At 38.1% G+C, this 14630-nt stretch overlaps 1 protein-coding gene across 4 annotated transcripts in view; it reads right to left on the bottom strand.

The window, feature by feature from the left end:
* Positions 1–14630, bottom strand: part of SCAF4 (SR-related CTD associated factor 4) — a 45792-nt gene that overhangs the window by 9472 nt on the left and 21690 nt on the right. For all 4 annotated transcript variants that reach the window (XM_013129686.3, XM_031051235.2, XM_031051234.2 and 1 more), the window contains 7 exons: positions 13803–13888; positions 12193–12383; positions 9603–9703; positions 8413–8526; positions 7569–7725; positions 5812–5966; positions 126–288 (listed from right to left, as the gene is read on the bottom strand). In XM_013129686.3, coding sequence (XP_012985140.2) covers positions 126–288; positions 5812–5966; positions 7569–7725; positions 8413–8526; positions 9603–9703; positions 12193–12383; positions 13803–13888 — 967 coding nt within the window. The remainder of the gene's footprint in view (positions 1–125; positions 289–5811; positions 5967–7568; positions 7726–8412; positions 8527–9602; positions 9704–12192; positions 12384–13802; positions 13889–14630) is intronic.

Raw genomic sequence — 14630 nt, 5'->3', positions numbered from 1 at the left:
AAAAGTGTATATTAACACTGCGTATCACTCTACCAAAATATACTTGTATGGTTTATATGGCAGATGTTTTTATTTGCTGCATGCTTAAAAAAGGATTTAATATTCCTAAAAATATATAAATATACCTGGGGGTAAATGCATTGGGTTGAAACCAGGTCGCAGAAATGGAGGAGGTGGCGGTGGTGGCACTCCAGGAGCAAATCCAGGAGGTGGGATTCCTAAAGGTGCTGTGAAAGCAGGTGGTTGGAGTGCACCAACCACAGGAGGACCTGATGGATGTGGGGGAACCTAAGAAAAAAGGAAGGGGAAAAATGTGTTACCCCAAAACTGAATGGATTATTTGTTGTTCAGCTGTGGACTGCTGTCTTCTGTGCTCCGTCCACCAAAACAAGGAAATTTAAGCTACCTTGAATTACTCTGCAACAAGGTGACTTACGTAACTGATCTAATCAGCAGTCAAAGAACTCCTACAAGTTAAAATATCAACAGTGATCTTGTTCCCCTTTGTACTTAAAGAAAAAATTATTCGCTGTGCTAAATCAGTATTAATGCAAGCTACTAATTCATCTAAATATACTCTTCCCACTTTAGCTGGTACTCAAGTGATCATAACTGAGGATGATCAGAGGACTGGAGCACCTACCATATGAAGACAGGCTGAGAAAGTTGGGGCTGTTCAGCCTGGAGAAGAGAAGGCTGCATGGAGACCTCATCGCAGCCTTCCAGTATCTGAAGGGGGCCTACAGGGATGCTGGGGAGGGACTATTCATTAGGGACTGTAGTGACAGGACAAGGGGTAATGGGTTGAAACTTAAACAGAAGAGGTTTAGACTGGATATAAGGAAGAAATTCTTTACTGTTAGGGTGGTGAGGTACTGGAATGGGTTGCCCAGGGAGGTTGTGAATGCTCCATCCATGGCTGTGTTCAAGAACAGGTTGGATGAAGCCTTGGGTGATATGGTTTAGTGTGAGGTGTCCCTGCCCATGGCAGGGGGGTTGGAACTAGATGATCCTGAGGTCCTTTCCAACCCTAACTATTCTATGATTCTATAACTGACTCACCTCCATGGCCATCAAAATTTCAGAATTATTGCATCAAGGCCTTTCATGACTCATTCTTTATTTCCAAAGGAGAAGCCTGTACTGGTTTATTCTCAGAACTGAAAGCAGTGCCAGCAAACCCACGTAAGCAAAATACATACTCTTTAAGCCTGGAGAAGACACAAAAGCTGCCAAACACCCAATAGCACTTCAACGTTCTGCTCCAAGTTCTTTATCAATGCCCAGGTTAGTGAGTTGAGGCACATTAACACTCGTACTACTAGAATTTTAAAATCAATTACTTCAATAGGCCTTAATTCCTTAGGTTTTAGTGCAGACCACCAATTTTATCTTTACATGGGTTAGTTACTGGTTTATAATAACCCATTCATTAGGCCCAGGACTGAAGTCAAGCTAACTGAGCAAGATACAAGAAACTACAGGATGTGGCACAAAAATTGCCAAACCTGACAGGTAACAATGTGCAAAGCTGGCAAAAGTTACCCCCTCAGGAATGGCTGGATTCTGCAGGTAGTTAAAGGGATATTATGTGAACAAGAGCCAAACTTCAGAGAGGAGTAGAAAGGAACACTGGAGACCTTCTGGGGACTAGGACCTTGCAAGGCCAACATTGTGCAGGTAAACCTATCAAGGAATACCACATAAGACCAACAGGAACCCTAGCTCTGAGTAAACCTAAAGGTGTTTCCAGTGATCACAGTTAAAAGCTTTAGAAAAAGTATTCCTAACCCACAGTAACCTAGTAGCCCCAGTAGTTCTTTTTGTTTGTTTTACAGGGCACTCCTTCAAAGAACAACTTAAAAATCAGCTAGAAACAGCAACTGATCCATTGGTCATAGCAATGTTCTGTGAAGCAAATGCTCATGTACAGAGCACTCAGAATGTGTACAGAACAGAAGGAGCTGAGGATGGATATCAAGAAAGCAAAAAGGTTAGAAAAAAAAATACAAACAGAGGAAACTTGCTAATTGCTGTCAGTCTTTAAGTAGTTAAGAGATGAGACAACTCTGCATGAAGCATGTGTATGCTTGGGTACAAGCAAGGCTTGAGAAGGTCTTATGGATAGTATAATATGATGGAACCAGAACAGAATATCAAAGGAAGGATGATTTAGATACATATTAGAGGATATTCATACCCAATTATCCAAGTTTAACTGCTGTACTTGATTTTTAAATAAGAAGTTAACCCTCTTAATATGTAATTGTAGGCAGCATGCTCAAACCTTTCCTTTATGCAGGAAGAAAAAAGGCAAGCACTAAAGATCTATGCATAAATGTCACAACACCTAATTTAAAATACAATTTCCAGTATAAAGTTACTTTATCTTTTAAAGAAATGGAACCAGTGGTTAATCAACACTGACAGGTAAAAACACAATGGAGAGGTGAACAGCAGCTAATGAATTGGATAAAGCAACAAAAATGTTACTGGGGAGACCTTGTATTAATGGGGAAACAAATATCAGGAAAACCTAGTATTTTACTGGCAACACTGGAAAATGGAATAACCAATCACTCAGTAACTGTAATGCAGACTGCAAGGTGCATCTCAGTGAACACATCTTGGGGCTTGGCCTGTGTGTGTGTACAACTACTATTTCTTACTCCCCAGACTGAGACTTGCAGGAGAATCACTGGCCCTGTGAACTAAAGGAGCACAGTCTACTGTGCTACTTGGAGCACCAGTGCTCCAAGACAAGTAAATATATATTTAAGCACACAGAAGGATTTTCCAGCAGGAGGACTGGAAAGTAAGCGTCTGCCAGTTTCAATAGGAAGGGTATGAGATGAATATTGGACCCAAGCATATAGTTAGCTAGAATGGGCATGTGGGATTGAAAAAGAGATCAGGAAATTTGGGAGGTATATACAACACTTGGATGCTGGTTTCTGGCTGAAAATCCATTTTAAAAAAAAGGGACTTGGGGGTTGGACTGGAAAACTTACAAAATGGAGACCAAAGCAAACCCCCTGGACTTCAATGTATAACCCTGGCAAAGCCTGAGCCGTGGTTTACTGTAAAAGAGTGGTAGATTTGGTAGGGTAACACCAAACTCTGCCAGGAGAGTAGAAGACCAATTGCCCAAAACCTCATAAACAACTGTACAACAAAACTGGTCATCACAAGTGCTGTTAACTGAAACTGACTCTCAACAGTGCATAAGTAACCATATCCAGGAATACCGTAACAAGGACATACTACTTAATGATAATGGTATAATAAATAGCAAATCTGAATCCCAGATGCAGCAAAACTGGGACCAACATGATAAAAAAATAATTAGGGGAGAGCTGTTTACTTGGGAGAAGATTGGAAGGGAGAAAGAAAGGAGAAAGCTCAACAAAAAGGAAGGTCAAGAAGTGAGAAAAAAAGTTAACATGAATCCTGCTGTCAAAGATCTTTGGGTTATCTGCCAGGCAGCCCTATGCTTCATCACTGCACCCTACACCAGGACAATGCGTAAAGCCTGTTGTGAATTACCACACACATCAATCCCACTTCTCCAGTCAGAGGGACTAGTGTGGGGCAGGGTGCTTTCCATTGCTAGCAGGGGAACAGCAAGGCGGACAGATTGAGCAACCTGGTATTGCTGTATGTGCCCATTCCAGGCTGGGCAGCGTCAGTAGCTACCCAGCACTCACAACAACCTCCCCACTTCTTAAGAGTCCCAAACACTGAAGCCAAATACAAATGAAAGCATTTCTGCTTGCATCAGAGGATAAAACCACATCAGGTAATTCATTAAAATTCAGTGGTATTCCACAAAGTTATTTAAAACAAAGTAAGTGGAATATAATGAGCTTTTTCCTTTAGGCACTAGATCATATTTGTATACTACAAACACCTTACTTTTTACTACTACCACCACTAATGTCATCACAGCTGAACTGCATTTGAAAGTTTTAAGAACTGTTTAAAAATTCTTAAACTATTGTAATTTTAGGGCCAGGTAAAACAACTGAACTGGTGAAGTGCAAGCACAAAAAAAAAAAATTCATAGGGAAAAAAATATGAAGACTCAATACACTCCTCTGATCCTGGCCTGAATTTGTCAAGATGCAAGTTTCTTTGTCATAATAAAAACTGAAGCTGATGAGGCAGAGACAAACAATCAGCATAGAATCATAGAATAGTTAGGGTTGGAAAGGACCTTAAGATCATCTAGTTCCAACCCCCCTGCTATGGGCAAGGACACCTCACACTAAACCATGTCACCCAAGGCTCTGTCCAACCTGGCCTTGAACACTGCCAGGGATGGAGCATTCACAGTTTCCTTGGACAACCCATTCCAGTGCCTCACCACCCTCACAGTAAAGAATTTCTTCCTTATATCCAATCTAAACTTCCTGTTTAAGTTACTCAATATATTCTCAAACTGGCTGGTTTCTTCTTTCTGCTTTCTTTTTCAGCATGGATTTAAGGAAAACAAACAAAAATCACTACTTTTTAATACAGTAATAGATATTAAAACTTTCTGAAATTAGAAAATTCACATATGTTCTCAAATCCCCTAACTGGCTAAATTATGTGTCTTCAATTAATTTCAATTATCGATCTCTTCTGAGTGTCTACGATTATTGTAGTTCATAAATCACATTTTCTCAAGATATAAAAGAGTTTTCTTTACACTTCTTGCCATTTAAGATAAGCATACTACTGTTTTAATAGTTACAAGGAAAGATTTTAATATAGAAGTTGTAACGTGTCTGTCAATAATTACAGGTAAAAGAAATCACAGAATAGTTTCGGAAGGAGAGATCATCTAGTTCCAACCCCCCTGCCACTGGCAGGGAGACCCTCCACTACAATTCTATTATTACACGTGTTACTGAGTAATAGTTGTAACATGCTACTTAAACTAATGGTAAAATTTCCAAGTGTTCTTTAAGTGAATGAACATATAACATCAGCTTTGACTAAAGAATCATTATAACAATGGAGGAATTCCCAAATGCTGTTCAAAGAGAGTATACATAATACAAACAAACATGAAAGCAAGGTGCATATTTTAAAAGGTCTATAGCACATTTAAGTAGCCAATGAGGAAAATTAATGAGGAAAACAGAGAAAAATGCATTCATAGAATTGAGAGGATGTAATTTAGCCTATTAATAAAAAGAATCTACTGAAATAATGTATTTGGGACTGAGAGAACAGATATTAGAAGGACAGTCCTACAGCACTTCAAATAAAGATCTGGCAGATACACATAGGCTCTGCTTACATTAGCATTAGAGCACCCATGAGGTTTTGAAGCAAACTGTTCACTGTTCCCACTAACCACGTGATGACTCGGCTGCCCAGACTGTTCTGGTACATGCAAACTACATCCCTTTTCAGGGAAATCAAACCAGATGCTTTGCTCCAGCTGGGCACAAAACATGCTCCAAACCCTAATGGGTTCAGGTTTTTTTCAAGTCTTCCATTGCCACTGCAACTTAGCAGAAAAGGAATGTTCTTCTATGAGACTGTATTGCTTTTTTACACCAGGAAGCTCAAACAATGAACTTCCTGTGCCACAGTGAATTTACAGCACAGGAAAGTTAACTTCATAAACTAACAAGGCCAGTCTGCTAGCAAGAGCATTTTTAACTGGGGACATCAACCTGACAAACACACACACAAAAATCAACTAGTTACTATTCATTGTATTTCCTCTCTTTAATGTACACATTGCCATACTGAATTATTATTTAAAGTAAATTTTTGTTTAGATATCTAGAGCAAATGAGAAGCAACTCTCACCTGTGGAGGAGGTACTGTTATTGGTGCAGGCATGGGAACAGGCATTGGAACAGGTAAAGCTTTAGGTATAGGTGACACAGGTTCATTATGTGCAGCTTCTGCACCTCCATTTTGAGCTACCTCATTTTCAGATTTCTTGGGAATACCCTTCCACTCTATTAATAAAAAAAAAAAAGAAAAGTATGAGCTCAACAGAAACAGACAAGTAGCCAAGTACTGCCTTGTGAAGCTGCCACAGTTTGTGGTGTTTAAAACAATTAAGGTAACCAAATTATTCAGATACTGAGAAGCACAACACAAAGACATATTTAACATATTTCTGACAATAACAATTACACATTACTTCAAACACAGTACAACAAATCACTGAACTATAGCAAGTAAACTTAATTGTTTCATTAGTCATTTAACAACTCTTAGCACTTGACAGCACTTATATATGTTCAGGGCTCTGAAACGCATTATCTGCAACAAAACCACTAAGGCTGCTTTGGGACAAGCTTTCAACAGATTCATTCCATTCCTCTTGTGCAAGAAGACAGCAGCTTCTTTATTAATTTGAGAAGTCACTTCTGAAAAAAACAATATTTTTTAAGTCTTGACCAAGGAAAATGGGAACACTACAACAAAGAATTGTAGCAAAACAAGAAATAAGAGAAACATCAAATATAGCATTAAACTCATTTTACAGAAAAAATATGGCTCCTGTTGTTTGTCAGGATTTCCTGGGAAAAGACAGCTAAGCAGAAAAAAGGAATCAGTTAAGAAGCATTATGGGAAAGAGAAAAGCACCAAGAAGACACCGAGGTTATGTTTATTCTTCATTACTTAATTTTAAATATACCCTGATATTTGTGTATTTATCATGAAGAGATGATGCTACTTAGAATAACCACCACCTCATTTAGGCAAGTTGGACAGAATGACAAAACCCTGAAATAATAATTAAAAAACTCAGCCAGCACATCACACAATGGTTAAAACCAAGACAGTAGTCTAGAGCACCAATCTGAAGAACTATGGGCAATTTCCATTCTTAAGTACTGCATTCATTTAGTGTTACTTGAAAAAAATCACAACAGCCAGCACACCAGCAACTCTGTATTCTTTCAAAGCCTGCACCAGAGTTGAAGGCGCAGATTATACCAGGTTAATACAAATATAGAAGCCTGACTTTCACTGCTTGCATAGAAAATAATATGAATTTTGTTTGGACTCTACAAATACAAGACTTGCTAAAGAAACTGAAAATGCCACAAGTGTCACAAGTGTGAAAACTAAAGGCACCTTTTTTTTTGTTTTATAAAGTTGCTGTCAGCTCAGTTGCTACACAAGTACTCCAAAGGCAGGCTCATTTGCTAGGGGTGCCTCACATAAATCTGGAGGCTGGGGGAGTATGACAGGCACACAGACGCACAACAGTACAGGGGCCAGGACCAAACTGGCTCTAGGACTAACAAATACAAGACATCTGCATCATTCATTACCATGAAGGACAAACACTTGCACAGCTGACAGATCACTTGGTATTCACATGCATCTTTAGCTCAGCTGCACAATTCCTGATGAGGGACTGTCCTGAACTGCTTACAAACTCTCTCCAATCTATGGGTTACGCATGCTGCACTTCTCAACCACTTCAAGAATTTTATATGCACCTCAGAGTCATAGAGGTCAGCCACACCAACTCCAGCACAACAGCACAAAGCACAATTTCTTCTTTTTTTTAAGCATTTAAAGATGTAACAATGATTTACCTGGACAAAGAGTTTCATTGTCCAACATTCCTCCTTCACAGAAACTTTCAAGATCTTCAGGTTTCACTTTGTCCCATGGTATGTAAGTAACACCCAATTCTACGTCCCAATACTGCTTGTAATCTGGCTTTATTCCTTTATTCAAAGCCCATGCAATCTTTGGGGGGGGAAATACATGTAGTCAGTACATTCGTTGCGTTTTAATGGATTTAATATGTAGTTTTCACAAAATAGCATTACCATTTGAGGTTAAAAAGCAAAAGAATACTCTTAATTGAAACAGAAGGAAAAAAATGTTAGTTACAGAACTCTGAAATAAGAGGGGTTTTAAAGCAGACTTAGCTCTTATTTCATGGCCTGACTTTTGCACATGATTTGTAAAAAAGTATAAATGCAGTTTCTTCAAACATTCCCTAGTCACTAAGATTAATTCTGTTTCCCTTCAGAGGACAGTGTCACACTCTAATATGATATTCTACAAAAGGAAGAACTTCACCAATGAATGCCTTCTTCCTTATTTATTAGTAGTCCTTGTACGGTTATCATACATAATTAAATTCTGTTATAAGACAACCAGCAAGAAGAAAAACGTAGTTACAGTCCACTGCCAGTGACTAAAAGGGCACCAACTTTGTTGGTTAAATAGACGATTACTGGCAAACTGATACAAGTTCCACTAGTCACATTACAGCATAGGAAGAATACTTCTCAAGAAAAGAAGTGGCCCATTCACATAAATTTAGAGAATACCATATCCAGAATACACAGAAAATTATAGAACAGATGAAAAAGGATTACATAATTACAGTAACTTTAGAACAGTCTGACATTTTCCAAGAAGTACCTTTATAGATTTCTGATTGACTTTGAAGTTTCCTCGGCTCAGTTTTTGTAGGGCACGATAAGCATCCTGCCTGTGAACCATTACAATATAGGCACATCCTCTAGGCGGTATCATCTGTGTTTTAAGGGGGAAAAAAATAAAATAAAAGGTTTGCTAAGGTCTGCTAGCACATAAGCAAAGTAATGAAGAACATACAAGTGTTCAGTTACAGTGAGCTGGAACATCAGCAAGTGTTTCAAAAAGGACAGTGGAAGTATGAAAGAAAACTATAGTTTAAAACACTAAGATACCCAGTATCTTCTGGAAATACAAATTTCTAGTAAATTAAAAGCAACTTGTTATGTGCAAAGTTTTAAAATCAGTTCTGTGAGAGAATATGGGCAACTATTGTATATTTATTTAATCATTTAAAATTGTTAAGCAGCAGTGTTCATGTAAATGCTGTGGTTTGGCAATTAGTTAGTTTGTTGGAAGAAACAAGACACTCTAATACCCTGCTTCATTCCAGATACCACAAGCTGCCAGCTGCACCTCCACATTCAGTTTTATCTGTGGTTTTGTAATAGTTCTTGTTATTTGTAATGCATTTGAGAAAAAAACTTTGATGTTATTTTACAAAATTTGGGAATAGGAAAAAATTACAGTCGTTTCTTTTAGTTTAAATGAAATTTTATAGCTACTATAACAGTTATTTATATACAAAAAATATCTTTAAGCACAGCAAGGCATAACAAGTTCTCCATGTTTATGACTAAAATGACAAAAGAGAAACAAGCAAAAGAAAGAACACCAGCTGAGAGTTTAGATTTCTATGACCAAACAAAATGGAGTGGACAAGGAACTCAGTACCAGAGCAGGTAATTCTGTACCCATCTCCTCAATAGCCCTTTCTCATTCAATTCTCTTCAGAGAGAGTATGATTTTTTTTATGAATATGGGATAATCTTCTGTATTACCCCCATGAGCATTTTTAAACAGCAAGAAACTAAAGCAATTGCCATCTTGTCTTTTTATATAGCAGCCAAATGAATTGAGTTTATGCATTAACAAAACACAACAATATAGGAAATGAGAGCTCTTGAATCTTTTGAATGTAGCAAAGTAAAGCTGTCTTAAAACAGTCTGGAGAGACTTTCTGTAATCAAGGCCTACATTGCAAGTGTAGCTTACACTGAACCATCTATACTTACATTTATTGACTCAATTGGGCCAAACTCCTCCAAAAGACTTCCAACATCCTGTTGAGTTGTCCTTTTGTCAAGTTGTCCTACCCAAAGTGTAGTACTACAGACTACAAAGAGTTAACACAGATTGTTAAGAGCACTTGGAAATACACATTTCACAAGTCAGAATATCAAAATACCCATTTTAATATCATCAATTATACAAATAAAAACCAGCTAAAATTAATATGTATATTTTAGTCTTTAGGAGTGTTCGGAAATAAACCTCTTTTCTTGCCTGCCTGGAGCTGCACTAACAGTTAACCACAGCAACTACATCAGAATGACTGTTACAATGCATTAAAAAGTTCTCTAGCTAACTAATACTGAAGTCACCAGCAAGTTCTTGTGATTGTGAGTTGGGCAAATGATCACAGAAAGGGAAAAAGTGCTTTGGTGCTAACAATGCTCCATGAAATACCACAACACATACAGAGGGTATTTCATAATAAGGTAACTTACTATGCTTAGCATGAAATCCAAGCTACAGGACACCATCACAAGTTATGGATGTACTTACTGGCAAGATTATTATTACATTGCTTACAGTGATACACTCACCACTAGCAAGATTCTCCTGCAGAATGTGGTGACAATTCAACTACAATGATCAATCAAACTTTTAACCTCTTTAGTGACTTATTCAATGTCATTTCTTTCTACAGTTAAGTGGAAAAGTATTGACACAAGGAGCTTGTCTTTCAGGAAAGAGTAAGCACCATGTTTATCTCACTTCATGCTTCAAGGTAATAAAACAGCAGATTGTGCTCAAAGTATCACACTGCTGACTACTGCAGCAACATCTAACACTCATTGATATTTTTCCTACTGAGTCATATAAAACTGCAAACATAAAAAGCATTAGGTGACAGAATCTGGGAGAGACTGGCAAAAGCCTATATTACACCACTAAAAAGCCAGTAAGCTTTTATGGAACAGCTACTAAGTCTTTGCAGTCATAGAATCATAGAACAGTTAGGGTTGGAAAGGACCTTAAGATCATCCAGTTCCAACCCCCTGCCATGGGCAGGGATATCTCACACTAAACCATGCCACCCAAGGCTTCATCCAACCTGGCTTTGAACACCACCAGGGATGGAGCCTTCACAGCTTCCTTGGACAACCCATTCCAGTACCTTGCAGTAAAGAACTTCTTCCTTATATCCAATCTAAACTTCCCCTGTTTAAGTTTTAACCCATTACCCCCCCTTGTCCTACCACTACAGTCCCTAATGAAGAGTCCCTCACCAGCATCCTTACAGGACTCTCTTCAGATACTGGAAGGCTGCTATGAAATCTCTATGCAGCCTTCTCTTCTCCAGGCTGAACAGCCCCAACTTTCTCTGCCTGTCTTCATACGAGAGGTGCTCCAGCCCACTGATGATCTTTCAAGGCCCTCCTCTGGACTTGTTCCAACAATTCCATGTCCTTTTTATGTTGAGGACACCAGAACTGCACACAATACTCCAAGTGAAGTCTCACAAGAGCAGAGTAGAGGGCCAGGATCACCTCCTTCAACCTGCTGGTCACACTCCTTCTAATGCAGCCCAGGATATATGGCTGGCTTTCTGGGCTGCGAGCGCAGTGTCGCCTCATGTTAAGTCCTTTTCACATAGTGATATTATCATTCACAAGGTTTTGCCCAGTTAAACTCTTTAGTTTCCCTCTCTCTTATATAAGTACAGAATGTTCTCATTTTATTTGCTGACCCCAGAGAAGATTCCACACTCCTCAGATACATTCAGAAGACAACTACTACATTCTGTCTATAAACACAGGCAAAGCAGAGATTATTTTGGAAATCTGAACAATAGCCTATGTGTTTTCCAGGTCAAACTACCATTCCAATTTTGAGACACACACATCGAATCATTAGAAGAAATGCTCAGCTTCTTGCTGCTCAATCTGCTTTACCTTGTATGTCTCACGCTAAAGGATGAGAAAGAAAAACACGGTGTTTCAGCTTTTTCTTTCCTCACTTTACAGCCAAAATATTTGTGACTTGGAGATACTTCAAAGATGCCAAATGCCAAACTATCTACTATGAATGAGCAAAGGAAGTATAGGGATATGTGGTGAATTTAATTCTTTCCAGCTTTACAACAGTTCAGAAAATAAATGGTAACAATTCACTTTAATTCTGTCTGGGTGAGCCTTGGAACCCACATCAAGTAGCATTAATCTCAAGGAAAAAAAAAACAATTAAAAAATAACACACATTAGACCAAGAAGTGTCTTCTGGGATATCCTGAGCAGGTACCATATACTAAAGATAAGTGGAGTCATCAACACTACATTTTTTTTAAAAGTCTGATAGATAGTTAGATTGGTTTTTCTAAAACACCCATTTGTCTTCCTAGTATTTCATTTTACACAGGCATAGTATCTACTGCAGCATCTTCAACTTCACAGAACTCTTAAAATTCATTATAGAAAATAGTGGGCACAGACAAAAAAAAGTCCATATATGAGCCAGAAGGTGTTTGCCATCTGAAAAAAATGGGATTACAAGAATTTGCAGAGTTGCATCATTAATAAAGAGAAAGAATAAACTTACCACTAACAGTTTCTGACTTGATCTGAGGAAGACCTTTTGACCTGCGTTCTCTCTCCCGCTCACGTTCACGTCTTTCTTGTGACCGAGACTTAGGAGAGTGTCGGCGTCTATCCCTGGACCGAGACCGAGACCGACGATGGCGTGACCTTCGAGATCGGGAGCCAGATCTTGAACGTCTCCTTTTAGGTGACCTAGTTTAAGTAACAGCCATGTACATTCAATCCTTCTGACCCAGACATTGACAGACAGGTATTTCAGATATCTATTTAAATAATCAAGCAACTGTTCAGTCAACTAAAAAAACTAAATCCAAGTTTATTCACATGCATTTAAAAACTAGAATAGATTTTTACAGCAGCTTTATTAATGCACTCCAGCTGAGCAGTTTGTTACTTTTCAAATTCTTCTTTTCATTTTGTATTGAAGGTGACTATCAAAATTATGTCCACACTAACACAGAAAAAAAATTAAATCTGCTTAAATGAGGAATATGTTTACTGCTTTTACAAAAGAATGGCTAAAAAAACAGTAAAAAATTCTGGCACTGTAATTGTACTTTACATCATGTCCCAGTTCTAAACCACTCAAGGTCTGGAGGACAGGGTAAGATTCAAAGACATCATACGAAACTTGGCAAAGGAGAAGCTCCGCTTTAATACTGGAGCCAGATTTGTTAAGCCAGCTGAGATATGTGATATACTGCCTCTGTGACAGGCAAAGTCCCATGGTATACCAGATCACAGATTTCTTCATAAGAAGAGTGCCTTTAGAGCACAGACAAAACTAAACTATCATATTCTGCTTCCCTAAAATTTACTCAGTATTAACAGGTATGGAAGTAACTCTACTAACAGAAGACAGCTGTACAGACATCAATTTTTCCTTAGAAGGTAGATGACTTTCAGAAGTTCACAAGTCTTAAGAGCTGCTAATTTGTTTCTTATTTCAGTACTGTACTGTTTCTGAAGTACATACAATATTTAGCTGTACTTATACACAACTCTCCTCAGAGATAAGAAACTGAAAGGGTCTGGTTTTGTTCTCTCATTCTGAAGGGGAATTCAAATAAAGCCTTGACAGTTTTGATGTTACTAAGAAATTTCATTAGTGCTGTCTATACAGAGAATAACATACAGACAGTAATTTCTTGTAATTAATCCTTAGATTAAATCAAAATAGACTATTCTGCTAAACATGTCTTTTCTCATGTAGTCATAGAATCCAACTTGTAGAGAGCAATTGTACACTTACAAGAAACTACTTCTAAGGAAGTATGCTGAGCAGGGCATCCCCCAAGAAGCCAACTCAAAATACAGGTAACAGGACTATGTTCTAAGGCACTGAAAACGAGCTCCACTAATAGCTCAAGGAGTTAGCTCACCTCTTACCTATTTACTGTCATCTCAGTTAGAAGTTACCACCCCCACAGATTTGGCAGCACAGCACTAGATTTTCTGTGCTCCAGGTTATCAGCATTAACTCTCCTCAGCACTTGTAGAGAATTCATAAAGGTTTTCTAGTCTTTGGCCATGACACATGTAAGTTCTTACACTAAAGTCCAATATTTGGTATAATATATACCCTCACTAAAACAACTTTCACTAATTTACCTTGATGCAGATCTAGATCTTGACTTTCTGTTGTCAGAAACATGACGTTTTCCCTCTTGAGCAGGTGGCTGTTCCACTTCCATATCCTAAAAGATAAGGTTGACTGGTGAGTAGCACAAGCATTTTACTTCATTTTTTCCCTAGACTCAATTATGTAACAGCACTAAAACTGTATTTCATATTCACATATGTAAAATTAAAACGTAGTGCAACTCTCCTCACAAGCTTCACCACTGCTCTGTAGTCACTAAGAGGGAGACAGTCCAGTATTAAATGAACTTCATACAACCACTGCAAAATATAATAAAATTAATTTACACAGAATTCTCATTCTCAATTTGCCAATTACTGTTTTTCCACAGATTATACTCATTAGAAGGCAGTCAGTGGATCTTGCTCTGCCTACTAGAACATTTTTCTCCAAGATGATATAGCCATATAAAAAAGCAAATGACAAGACAATAAATCCGAAGAATGAAGCAGTAAGTTATCAACACACATCAAATATAAGAACATACTTTTAAAAAAGCCCCAGAACATTAAGTTCAACACAGCTCTTCCTTCCTACTCCAGATCCTCTACAGCTTTCCAGTACAGGACATACTGTGTCCTGCCTAAACTTTAGTTTTCATGATGTCACCCTGGCAGGGAACATCCAAACAAGCAGTATTTTAGAATGTACTGATTCAAAAGAATTCAAGACTAAAAAAACTAATTAAAAAAAACCCAGTCTTTAGTATTGTCCCTTTATTCCAAGTGCAAAGCAATAACTTAATTCTAGAATCTGCAATGTCACATGTCACCACATAAAGACAGCATAGTACTATC

This window comes from Melopsittacus undulatus, chromosome 2 (genome assembly GCF_012275295.1).
Source record: "Melopsittacus undulatus isolate bMelUnd1 chromosome 2, bMelUnd1.mat.Z, whole genome shotgun sequence".
Classification (NCBI taxonomy): Eukaryota; Metazoa; Chordata; class Aves; order Psittaciformes; family Psittaculidae; genus Melopsittacus; species Melopsittacus undulatus.
Note: the sequence above shows the minus strand (reverse complement) of the source record. Positions and strands in the feature narration are given on the sequence as shown.